We start from the raw sequence: 12,467 nt of genomic DNA, 5'->3' as shown, positions 1-12,467 counted from the left end.
TATGGTATTTTTCAGCATAATGCACATTTCCACAGCAGTTATCAGTTCATCAGTGAACTTTATGTTTTTAACAGAAATACTGGTTTTCTTTAGCTTATCATTCTCAACTGATTCAACTTTGCTGTTTTTTTATCACTATATCAATAAACCCTGCTTCCTCATGACATTTCACACAAGTCTACCCAGAAAATGTGACCTTATGCCCTTTAAAAGCCACCGGATGGTTTTTAATATTAAACATCTGTGCAGGAACCCTTGTGTTTCATTGATGTTAAAAAAAAAAAAAACAGCAAAGTAGAAGCAAGTGTAATTAAATTGTGACTGAAAACAGCATTTCTTAGAAAGCAGAAACTGAGAGTGGCAGAGCAGTGAGTACGATATGCCTCTCCCTGTTGTACAGAGGGAGGTGGTACTGTAGAAATATACGTTATGCCTAATTTACTTAGACAACAAGTAAACACAGGGGACGTGTTGAGGGTGTATCAACAGCAAATTAAACCATGAGCCGATCAGAAAAATGCAGATGGATCTTACTAAAGTTTGAAAATTTATACTAAAAAGAGGGAACATGGAGGAAAGCCTTTCTCTTGTAAATGAAGGCCTGGTTGTCTCTGCAGCTCTGATAAATGAAATGTTAATAAGGTTTACACTATTTTAGAATTTATGATGTATTGACTGAATATAACAATGGCTACTAAATTTGAATATTTTCATCTTAAATCACCACTCTGTGTATCTAGTTGGATGAAACTCGGTTTAATCACACTCATTTCATTTTCAAAGTGCAGGTAATTACATCCTCTGAAGTATATCCGTAGTTTTGAAGCAAAGACGTTAAGATAACAACACTTCAATAAGACTCAATTATTAGCCGGGCTTTCACACAGCAGTTAGATGTTCTTTTTTTTTTTCTTTCCCCCCTATAACTGTTTTTTGGAATAAAAGATGATTTTTTTTTTCTCTGCACAGGATCAGAAGGACAAGATCTACTCCACAGTCAGGTCCAAGTCCACATCAGCTACTGTGAACAACCTGAAGCCCAGCACGGCCTACGTGTTCCAGATCAGGGCCTTCACAGAGGCAGGGTACGGGACCTATGGCCCCAGACTGGAGATAACTACCAAGGAGGAGGCCACAGGTAGGGTGGTTGTGGGGGGTGGGGGGTACACATCCTTTTCCACTGCTACTGCTGCAGTTGTGCATTATATGCTTCCTGTATAGCAGGGATGTAAACAAATGTGTATAAATTATTCAGATATGAACAGAAAATGGGCTCTGAGCATATAAACAGCATCCACATATCACCCAAAGCAATTCTGTTTTGTTTTTTTCCCACAGTTTAAACCTCCTGTTCTGTTTCCATTCACCTCATTTCCCCACGGACTGTGAAGACATTTAGATTCAGTTAATATTTTTTTATATATTTTATGGTTAACTAAACGTATGCATACACATATGAGTATAAATTGCAGTGGAAAACAACTGAACACAGAGAAGGATGCAGTATAGACAATTTCTAATGTACATTGTGTTTCATAGAACTTTGTTGTCCTCAGTGCTGACGAATTGGTCATTTAGAGGAGATATTTGTAAGTTTTGCTATTGCTACATAGCTATCGATAGCATTAACGTCTGTTTACTTACCAGTCTAAAAGAAACGTTGTAAGTTCAGCATCAAACTTCATTTCTTTATTCACCAAGAGCTGTCTCCAGAGGTGGAAAGCAACAACAATGTTAACTCTTGTCTCTATCACATCTTTTCTTCTACTGAAGTTAGCACGCTAACCAGCTAGCCCCAGTCCGTCTGGTCACTTTCCGATACCGAGTCACTGCAGCCTCCAGCCTGCCCTGAAGAAGAAGCGCTGCTCAGAGGACGTATTATAACCTCTTATTTTGTAAACACAATGATGGCTGAAGCTCTTGGCAGGCGACAGTCCCCACCGCCCGCTCACAGCTCGATAGAAACACAAATAGCCCCTTTAAGTAGGTCAGTTTTATGTGGAAAAAATGTTTTTCCTTTTCCATACTCATCAGTCAAAATTATTTTTAAGTCATTCACAGTCCAGCCATCTTTTTTCAACAATTCTGAGTCAGGTGCAATTAGTTCTGTTAACATGTGTGCAAAATAAAAAAGAAGTCATCTTTATGTGAAATCCACCCTAACTGGCCACGACAGAAATGTAAAAGTGTGAATGAACTTGCTACACTCACTCACTATATGAGTTAACAAAGGTAGTAAAAGTGAAGACTGATGTGTCATCGTGATGCAGTCTTACGTTTCCCACCTCTTCAATGGTCATCCCCTCTTTTCCTGCAAGTTTGCCCCTGTCTGATTTAATAGATTTTAGTATGTCCTCAAACGCACCGACGCCTACCCCCCACCCTCCCCAAACAGAAGCAGCATATGACCACAGCAGTATATCAGCACATCATTTTGTAGCACTGGCTTTCAGCTCCAGATTTATGTACAACCTGTTAATGTTTCCAGCTATTATAGTAATAGCCCTGGGAAATTATTTGCTTTCAAGCAAAGCAAACACAAATTGCTTTGACTTTATGCTGACAAGACATCATGGGAAAAAAAAAAAATCTCAAAGCATAAGGACAAGCTACTGTAGCGTCATGAGGATAAACTCATTTAAAGCTAATCAGTTACATTAGCTCTACCCTGAGTATCACAGTGTGTTACTGTGGGTTTTGGAGAGGGAGGCTGCTGTGAGCTGTTTGTGCTTTAGATATATATATATATAGATACTGTAAACATGGACACATCAGGTTGAGTTACTGCTGTTCCTTCCTTTATTAAAGGTTTTGGAAAAATCATGGGTATGTGCTATGTTCAAGGAACATCCACAATGTGAAAAATATGCCTAACACGGGTCTTGGTGTAAGTCTGTGTGTAGGCACAGTGTTACCAAATCTGGCAACATGTCTGTGTCACGATCACAGTGACATCTTCACTTCTGTTGTTAAAGATAATGAAGAATTATTATAATCCATCACATAGTCATCATTTCTCCTTAGTTTGTAGCTCCACCATCATCCAACCTGCCCAATAAAATACGCCCCCGCCCACCTCCCATCCAACATTTCTGCACAAAAGGACACGTTAATTACTCATACCACACGCAGAGTGTGTCCTGTAACAAGGTTAGAAGTTTGCAATCCAGTGAAAGTGTCCTTGTCCAGCACAGTGAACCACTAGTCTCCTCTGTGACGGCCTCTAGAGAGAAACCTGCCGGTGTGTAATACGACAGTTGAGTCCTTTTAATTCCTCCCGAATTAGACAATTGAGGGAAATATTGAACAGTAACAGCTGATCAAATGTCACCACGTTTTTCATCGCCCTACTCCTCAGACAGGCCAGGAAAACAAAACAAAACAAAACAAAAAATAATTCTCTTCTCTTTCCAAGTATTTATACATCTCAGATTCACTTGATTTAAAATGCATGAATTTTCCCCCGACAAACACCCCTCGCGTTGACTTTATACGGGGAGCCATTCTTCGGAGCAATCGGCAGTGTGTCAATGCAAACAGTCTGAGCACTGTGAGAGCTCTGAATGGGAAACAATCCAACCTGAATGTGTCTTTGTTTGAGATGAAGGGCATCGTCGTTGCCGTCTGGGACTATTAAGCCCACTTTCTGAAACAGTAGAGCCGTGTGTATAAGGACGGCTCAAAAATAGAAGCGTCCCTCCTCCACTCTCTGAGGGGAGCAGAGGAGGGGGGGTGGGTGGGTTTATCAATCTCCAGGCCGCTCATTGGCTCAATTATGTCCTGCAGATTGTTGCTCTTTGATGTGCTTGAAGTTCTCACTGTGCATTTCTCTCTCTTTCTCTTTGTATGTTTGTCCATGTGTGTGTGTGTGTGCGTCTCATCAGCTGCGATTGTCTCCAGCGAGCAGAACCCCGTCATCATCATAGCGGTGGTGGCCGTGGCGGGGACCATCATCCTGGTGTTCATGGTGTTCGGCTTCATCATCGGGAGAAGGTACGCTCTCGCGGGCCCCATTGACTCTCCGCTCCTGTGAGTCTGCGCTTGTCAATTAGCCTTTCTGTCACTCACAGGCCTCCACGTCTGTGGAGTCGTCACATGCGCACACACACGTGCACCCATCATCTTGTGGCATGCTGTGCTAATGGGTTGTAATGCATCATTTTTTATTTTTTTATTTTTTATCCCTGCAGCCCCAACAAAAAAATTTTTAAGCCATTTTTTGCAGAGCCATTATGAGACAAGTACTCGAGAGCGAGAAAGCTTTGGCTCTGCATTCCTGTGTGTGACTGTGAGATCCTGAGGGCGGGATGAAGTATGGCACTGCGCTTTTTTTTCCACCATCACAAAGCACCCTGCCCATTGTCATTATCACCATTTCCTCACATACTTCAGCTGTGTTTCCATCTGCACGAACAGCATTTCATCACAGCTTGCTGTTAATGTTGGGTTCATTAGAATTAGCTTCTCCTTGCCCGCCTTCTTCTCTGAGACATAACTTAGTCAGACCAGGATGTTACAGATGTCAGACACATCAGTGTGACTTTAACTCTCCAGTAATAGCAGAATCTGTGGTGGCAATCAAAGACAAGATCCATTAATCTGAGTAGAAATCATGTATAAAAAGACACTAATTCACTTTATCTTCAGTTTAAATAACAATCCACTTGATTATTGTTTGGACATCCAGGGTTAGAGGACAAACAGGAGCTAAAGCTAATGCTAACTTTTCCCAAAGACCAATCAATTACCTCTACATTTGGATTTTTAAACTTCTATAAACCATGGTGCAGTTCCACAAAAATGTAATATTTACATTATATAACGTAGAATTATCCAACGTTAAGCATAAGAAAAACAGAGGTCAACTTTATCTCACAGCTTACCCAGACAGAAATGTAATATATATTATATATGTCCTTATATCAAGAGTGATGTTGCTATGAATGTCACCTATAAGGTGATATATAGTTATTACAAATATACATCCTCTGGATTTCTGAAGATATAAGTTTTATATGGCACAACACAACCACATATATCAATGATATACAGTATATTTAATTTATATATATATAAGTTTAATAAAACAACACACTATATATAATACCATATATACACTATATATTTTTCTTATTAATTTCTCATTAATTTAAACAGTCAACATACATTGACAGGCTTTAGGATGGATATATAAGCATACAGTGCATAAACATATGTATTTGTATGAGCTAGACATACTGTATATGTCAAGGAATGAAATTGCCTATTGTCTAATAGGTATCATATATTATTTTACATATGTTTTTATTTTATATATATATATATATATATATACATAGCCTATATATATTAATATATGCACATATATTACCTTTGTGTATGGGAACTCACCAACTCCATGACGACATTACGCTCCCTGCTTGCATCACCCAGGTGAACCAAGTGATGCAAACAGACATACATCCCAAAGCTGCCTGTAAACTCCCATGTCAAGATTTGGTTTTACTGACACTTACACTGAAACGCAGCTCTCCCCTGGTAAATCTAACGCCACTGCAGGTTTGTAAGATAACCATCAGTTTTAATTATTTCAACTTCCTTTGCATGTAATGGAGTTCTACACTCTGTGATTGGATGCACCTTGGATGTCAGAGTCTTTAAGTTTGAATGTACACAGGCTTCTGTACTTGACTGTTTATCAGAGAAGCAGTTATGTTCATATGCAGTTGCTCGTCCTTTGTTGATTCTGTATCTTCAGCCTGGAACATAGTCTTTGCATAAAATAAGTGAGACTTACAGCTCCCATGTTGTGAATGTATACGATGAAGAAAAACAGGAAGTGACAATCTCCATAAAAATTAGTTTTTGGTTTGTTTGTCTTAGATTATATCTCAGGAACATGGACACTGCCGTCTGTGCCAGTGGTTCTCAAACTTTTCACACAGTTATTTCAAACATACTGTCATTGTGTTACTTGTGGATGGAAATGTAATGAAAATAAATGATTCCGCTTTTTGCTGGGTGGGGACCCCCAGGAACAACCTCAAGGACCCCTGGGGGTCCCCAGACCCCACTTTGAGAACCACTGCTCCATGCATCCATATTTCAATTTCAAAATAACTGCATAAAACTTTTTGTTACATAAACACAGTACAATCAATAACACATCGGTCGATGGCATTTCTATCTTAGTGTGAATAAAGCAACATATGGCATGAGCATGAAAAGTCTCTCTTCACATTGGAAACATTAGAGTTTAAAATAACTTAACTAAAGGTTCACTTCCTGGCTTTTACAACTCAGTTCAAAATAGCTAGAGATGCCTGAGTACGATGTGTTTTGATGATGTCATAGGCCTGTATATGAAGGCAGTGAAAAACAGGATGGAGTTGTAAGAGTTAAAAAAATGCAGAGTGAACAGTGGAGACTTGTTTTCATCTATAGTAAGTGCATATCCATCACTTGTGGCTTGAGCGAACCTTCAACACGTTGATATTTATGATAAGACATGTTGAACAGTCCTCCGCAGTGTGTGTATTATCTGATATGTTGCATGAGTGAGACGCTCGAGCTACTTTTCCCAGGCTGGGCTGTTGGGTTCAGTGCTCCCGGTTTTGTTGGGAGATTTGTCAGACGCAGCGTCAGTCACCACATTAAAATTCTTTAAACTGAGGGCGTTTATTTCTCCCGCACAATCAGCTGATTCTGCCACTCTCTTCTTCTCTCTCTCCTTCCCCTTCGTGCAGACACTGCGGGTACAGCAAAGCGGATCAGGAGGGAGATGAGGAACTCTACTTCCAGTGTGAGTGCCTTCGTTCATCAGCCCAAACACACACTTTTATATGTGTATACACAAAGACAGACATTTGAAGTGCTTGCAGTAATGAACAGGAAGGGTGCCCTAAAACCTATTAGCACCCACGAGCCATGATTGTTTTATCCCAGTTCATTTGAGTCGAAGCTGGGAACAATCAGGCTAACATCTGGTGCTGATCGGCTGCGCTCAGGCTGCCGAGATGAAGAAGTCAGGAAACTACAAAGGCATGAATGTGACAGCTGTCAGGGAGGGAGTAAAGGGCTGACCCACGAGGGAGGAGGGTCCTTTAAAAATGTAAAAGCCATAACATAGATGGTTTTAACAAGTGACAGAGTTCCTGGTGTACACACAGTATGCTCTGTCGTAGGTGCTGCTTCTACGTATCTTCTATCAGTGTGAGGGTTTTTTTATTTTTTTATTTTTGTAACACTGAGACACTATTCCTAATGATGCCCCCGGAGATACAGCTGCAGCCAGCTTCCCCAAGTGGAGCCGTAATGATCCACGCTGTAGGTAAACTGCTGATTTGGAAACAAAAGGGTCAGGGGTGTCACAAAGTGTGCAGCTAGAGCAGAGGCAGCGCTGGTGAGCCCAGGTTTGGCTACCGCTAAGTATCTGCCAGATCCACCTCAGCGGCTCGCAGGTCACACCTGCTAAAGAAAGAAAGAAAGAAAGAAAAAACACACAAACAAGGCTTGTGTCGAGCTTAATGGAGGGATCTGCCATGCAATATCAAATGACGAGAGGCTGCCAGGGCGACAGAAGCCAGATAGTGTCCAAATTCAACATATAGACCCAATTTGTCTGCCATGTAGTGGCGAGGAAGTCGCGATAAGACATCTCCTATCAGATCCGCTGACATCTCGAATGGACAAAGCAATTATGTGAGAAAGTGGAGGGAAATCTCAGCTGCCCCCCCCCCCCCCCCCCCCCCTCGCTGGAGCACAATGCATTTGTTGTATTTACACTGCTGGATTGGCCACAGTGCCGTCTCTCCAGCTGCTGAGCTCGCTGCTCAGTTGTGCTGTTTTGTCCAGTGTTTATCCAGAGTATTAAGGCTGTACTATCTCATTAAATTTTAAAGTTGACAGGTTATATTGTTATCAGTGGAATTTAAAATGCATAGTATAACAGGCCCCTTGAGTGGTCTGTTCACTTAATAGTGCATAATACTGTAATTTGCTGTTAATTTGGAGCACTCTATAAAAATGGTAACCCCCCCTACCCCGTCCGTGGCCTTTTTTCTAACCTTGTTGGTTTTTCATTATTTTCTACAAACGGCTTCCACTCTCACTTCATGGATATTCATGAAACGGTCACTTATCAGTGTTATTTGAAATTGCAAGGATTTCATTTTTAAGAAAACACTAAATGTCTCGCCCAAGGCTTCAGATTAACAAAAAAATTAAGAAACCTGGTTCCCCACCTTCCTACAAAATCTGCTTCGGTTTCATTTATAGAGACTTACTTTGTATTTCCAAGTTTTTTTTTGCAGCCCCAGTACAACAACTTCCACCAATCAGATACAAAGGCTGATGTACGGTGGCCCTGAGAGCTCAACACACCGCAGCGTAAAAAACAAAACAAAAAACACACACACGCAAATAGACAAAACACAAGCGAATTCAGAAAACATCTTCATCAATTTTACAACACATGTGCTGCAAACACACACAACACAACTAAATACAGAAAGGCACTGCAGGTAGCGCAGACGACAACAGAAGTGTTTCCAGGGGACACTAAAAAGTGATGAACCTGGCTGAGACCCACTCGTTCGACGCTTTTTAATTTCAAAAGACACAAAGCGTTGAACAAGTGCGTCCCAGTCAGTGTGTTTGTGTATTTGGTTATGATTTGTCTATTGGAATGGGTTTTTTTAAAGGTCCCATACAGTCTAAAGGTAGATGTCCGTGTGTTGTTTGATTATAAATCAGGTCTAGGTTCTATATTAATACTGTACTAGAGCTCCAGAGAGAAGCCTGAGAGAGGAGATGTGAAACTACATTGAGAGGGTTTTGGGTTCTTAAAATATTTTTGTGGATAAATGGATAAAAGTGTAAAATATAGGACCTGTAAGTTGCAGTGTGTTGAGCTCTCAGGGCCACCGTACTGATGGCAGCAGAAACAACTTAACACCTGATCGTCCAATCCAAAGATCATAATCGTTTTTAAGACATTATTTTGTCATTTTATTGAAAGTTTAAAAGACATTTTGCATCTTTACCGTTTGGGTTCAAAACTTGTTCAACAGGTTGTTTATTTCCTCCACAAAATAAGTAAATTTTTTACTTGACCGTTACCTGTATGTGAATTCAAGCGGTTTGAAATCCGCTCTGTAATCTCCAGAAGGTCTGAAATTGTCTTTAAAGAGAATTCAAACCACAAAAATATTGTTTTCAAACTAAAAACATTTTAAGGTTGTAAAGTGGAACTTGAACAAGTATTTAGAAGTGCTGCTTGCAAAATTCAAATTATTACAGAGCTTCTTTCAGTCCTTCCATAAAAAATGTTTAATCACTGTCGCTTGCGCAGCTTATTGCTGTGAGCAGACTAATGTTTTTTTATCAGCTTGAGACACTCTAGAGATTTAAGAGAGTAAATCAAATTGAAAGTGTAAAAAGGGAAAATTTCGGAGTGATATCATGCAGTGTGAGCTAACGTGAGCTGGTTGTGGCAGATTCCTTTTCTCCAGCGAGCCAGTCTCAGCTGCAGCGAGGTGAAAGGTAACTGGCAGCCTCATAAAAGCCACCGCGTATGGGTTACTCAAATCTTTGCTTCCCCTTTTTTGTCATGAATTTCCCCCCTCAGCGTGTGAAAACCCCTCCTGACACTTGCCCGCTTTTACTGTTCTAGCAATTCCCCCTGAATCACTGGTCTTGGTAATCTTTTGCCTGTCAAGCGCCCGCTGGCGCGCTGTGTGCATATTTAATCGTAACAGTAATCCTCTTACCTTTCTACAGTCAAATTTCCAGGCACCAAAACCTACATCGACCCTGAAACGTACGAGGACCCGAACAGGGCTGTCCATCAATTTGCCAAGGAGTTGGATGCCTCCTGCATTAAAATCGAGCGGGTTATTGGAGCAGGTGAGCCCATCCCCGTGTCTCTCAGCTCTTGCTGTTTAGTCTCTCCGCGCTCTCATATATCACGCTGACAGCCAAATATTTACACCTTGAGTAGGGACACAGCTTTATGCATTGTATATTGATAGCGCAATTGCAAAGAGGGGAAAAAGTTCATTGCAATTAATGTGTGTCTGGTGGAGGCAGTCGCAGCCATTCCCGCAGCTGAAAAAATTGCTGCCACATGGGTTTTACAGAGGCGGTCAATGACAGTATCTATGCATCTCTAGCATGTCTTATTATAGGTCTTGGTTACACTCCCCTGAGTATAACAAGATGTCGCACTCCCAATTTGTATTCCACCACAGCACAGCTGCTTTGTCTCAAAACGCACTAATAAATTTGTCATGGTGAAGTATCACACCGATCCCCTCACTCACAAATGTTTTCATCGCCGCACAGGAGAGTTCGGGGAGGTGTGCAGCGGCCGGCTGAAGCTGCCCGGGAAGCGGGACGTGTCGGTCGCCATCAAGACCTTAAAGGTGGGCTACACCGAGAAGCAGAGACGGGACTTCCTGTGCGAGGCGAGCATCATGGGACAGTTCGACCACCCCAATGTCGTTCACTTGGAAGGCGTCGTCACGAGAGGTAAACCGTGAAGACAGTTCAAGTCCTGATCACGGAGATATATGTAGCTTTGGGAGGCAAAAGCGCCACAGTTACGAGTGACATTATATCTGATTAAATTAGCCACACTCCCTGTTTAACATTTTCTCATTTCGACACTGTAATAAAAAGAGCAGATGGTAACTTTTAATTAAAAGCCAATGAAACCCGCAGCTAAAAATAACTTGGAAGCAGTTTCGGCTCGGTCGTTTATTGTGAAGCATTTTGTAAGCAAACAAAATTTAGGTATCAATTAATCATCTCCCTTTTTGTTTTTGTGTTTTTTTTTTTTTGTTCTCCAGGAAAACCAGTCATGATTGTCATCGAGTACATGGAGAACGGCTCATTAGACGCTTTCCTCAGGGTGAGTATCACCTTCGGAGCGCATGAGGTTTAAAGCAGCATTTTTTCTAACTTCTCTAGAAAGTTTTTTTTTTTTTTTTTTTTTCCCAAATTGGAGGCGGGCGAGCTGCAATATGATCTGTGCGTTGCATAAATATCATAAATCTTGTGCTAGAGCTGCTGCAGCGGCTGCTGTGACCTACATTTCCCTCATGGTCAGCGAGTATGACTGACCCGCCTGCTGCTTTCTCTGTGCAGAAACACGATGGTCAGTTCACAGTCATCCAGTTGGTGGGGATGCTGCGGGGCATAGCGGCGGGAATGAGATATCTGTCTGATATGGGATACGTCCATCGAGATCTGGCTGCGCGAAACATCCTTGTCAACAGCAATCTCGTATGTAAAGTGTCTGACTTCGGCCTGTCAAGGGTGATAGACGATGATCCGGAGGCTGTCTACACAACAACTGTGAGTCAATTAAAGCTCTCTCTCTGTCTCTCTCTCTCTGTCTCTCTCTCTCTCTGTCTCTCTCTCTCTGTCTCTCTCTCTCTCTTTCTCTCTCTCTGTCTCTCTCTCTGTACCCCGAGACCTGTCAAACTTCTCTAATCAAGTCACAGCGGCTGCATGAAAATAGAGCAGAGTGCACGCCCAGGTAGTCTGCACCACATTTCAACACAAGGCGCTGATAAATCTCTGTTTATAAAGCGTTTATACGTTACTAATTCTTTACTAATGGTCAGTAATCATTAACTAGTGCTCTATAGATCAGTTACAAGCCATTAGTTAGAACAACTTTTGGGTTGCCAGGTTGTGAAAAATCCCTTTGACTGTTCAACAACTTGAGATCAGACTCACAGAGTCAGTTTTATCTTATTGTGTGATGTCTTTTTAATTACATTTACACTTTGATTTGTTTTGATGTTTGACATTTGACTAGTTGGAAGCACTTGTATTGAAAATTGCTATACAGATAAAGTCTTACATTATTTTAATATTGTGTATTATTAAAAAATTTTATCATTTACCAAATATTAAGTCAGTTAATTACAAATGCGATGCTTCATTCATGGACATTCGTCTTGTATCAAATTCATAATATAAATCAAGCACATCTTACTAGAAGCAAAGGCTGCAACAACCAATCACAAGAGTTCGTCACAAACATCTGATGCAGCTACAATATAAATAACAAAAAAAAACTGAAAACAGAGAAGAAGAAACTACATGGCAATGCAAAATAAAAAAAATTAAATCATACAAAAAAAACAATTGTCTCAGTTACTGTTGAATATAAAATATGAGGAAAGAGTTGAATATTTAATGCAAAATGAAATTTGCTGGTTGTATATTCTTGCATGTGAGAAATATCTGTGTTTTTCACTATTGTTTGAGGTTTGATAGAGCAAATGATCAATCGATCAATCAAGAAAATAATAGTCAGGTTAATAGTAGCAGCTATACTGATGTCACACAAAATAACAAGCTTTTATTGCAACTAAAAACTCTCAATTGAAAAGTATCACAGGTACAAACTTGTCAGTGCAGCTCTAATGAGGCCATTCAGTCTGCAGATGTTT

At 40.7% G+C, this 12,467-nt stretch overlaps 1 protein-coding gene across 8 annotated transcripts in view; it reads left to right on the top strand.

Moving 5' to 3' along the window:
* epha7 (eph receptor A7) overlaps positions 1-12,467 on the top strand; it is a 94,367-nt gene that overhangs the window by 70,639 nt on the left and 11,261 nt on the right. For 3 of the 8 annotated variants that reach the window (XM_056404980.1, XM_056404983.1, XM_056404985.1), the window contains exons 7-13: positions 970-1,138; positions 3,885-3,993; positions 6,747-6,802; positions 9,781-9,906; positions 10,345-10,530; positions 10,851-10,912; positions 11,149-11,358. In XM_056404980.1, the coding sequence (XP_056260955.1) occupies positions 970-1,138; positions 3,885-3,993; positions 6,747-6,802; positions 9,781-9,906; positions 10,345-10,530; positions 10,851-10,912; positions 11,149-11,358 (918 nt within the window). Of the gene's footprint in view, positions 1-969; positions 1,139-3,884; positions 4,030-6,746; positions 6,803-9,780; positions 9,907-10,344; positions 10,531-10,850; positions 10,913-11,148; positions 11,359-12,467 lie in introns of all 8 variants that reach the window. The other 5 variants (XM_056404981.1, XM_056404984.1, XM_056404978.1 and 2 more) reach the window with 3 other exon arrangements.

The sequence above is a fragment of the Seriola aureovittata genome, chromosome 19 (assembly GCF_021018895.1).
Source record: "Seriola aureovittata isolate HTS-2021-v1 ecotype China chromosome 19, ASM2101889v1, whole genome shotgun sequence".
Classification (NCBI taxonomy): Eukaryota; Metazoa; Chordata; class Actinopteri; order Carangiformes; family Carangidae; genus Seriola; species Seriola aureovittata.
Note: the sequence above shows the minus strand (reverse complement) of the source record. Positions and strands in the feature narration are given on the sequence as shown.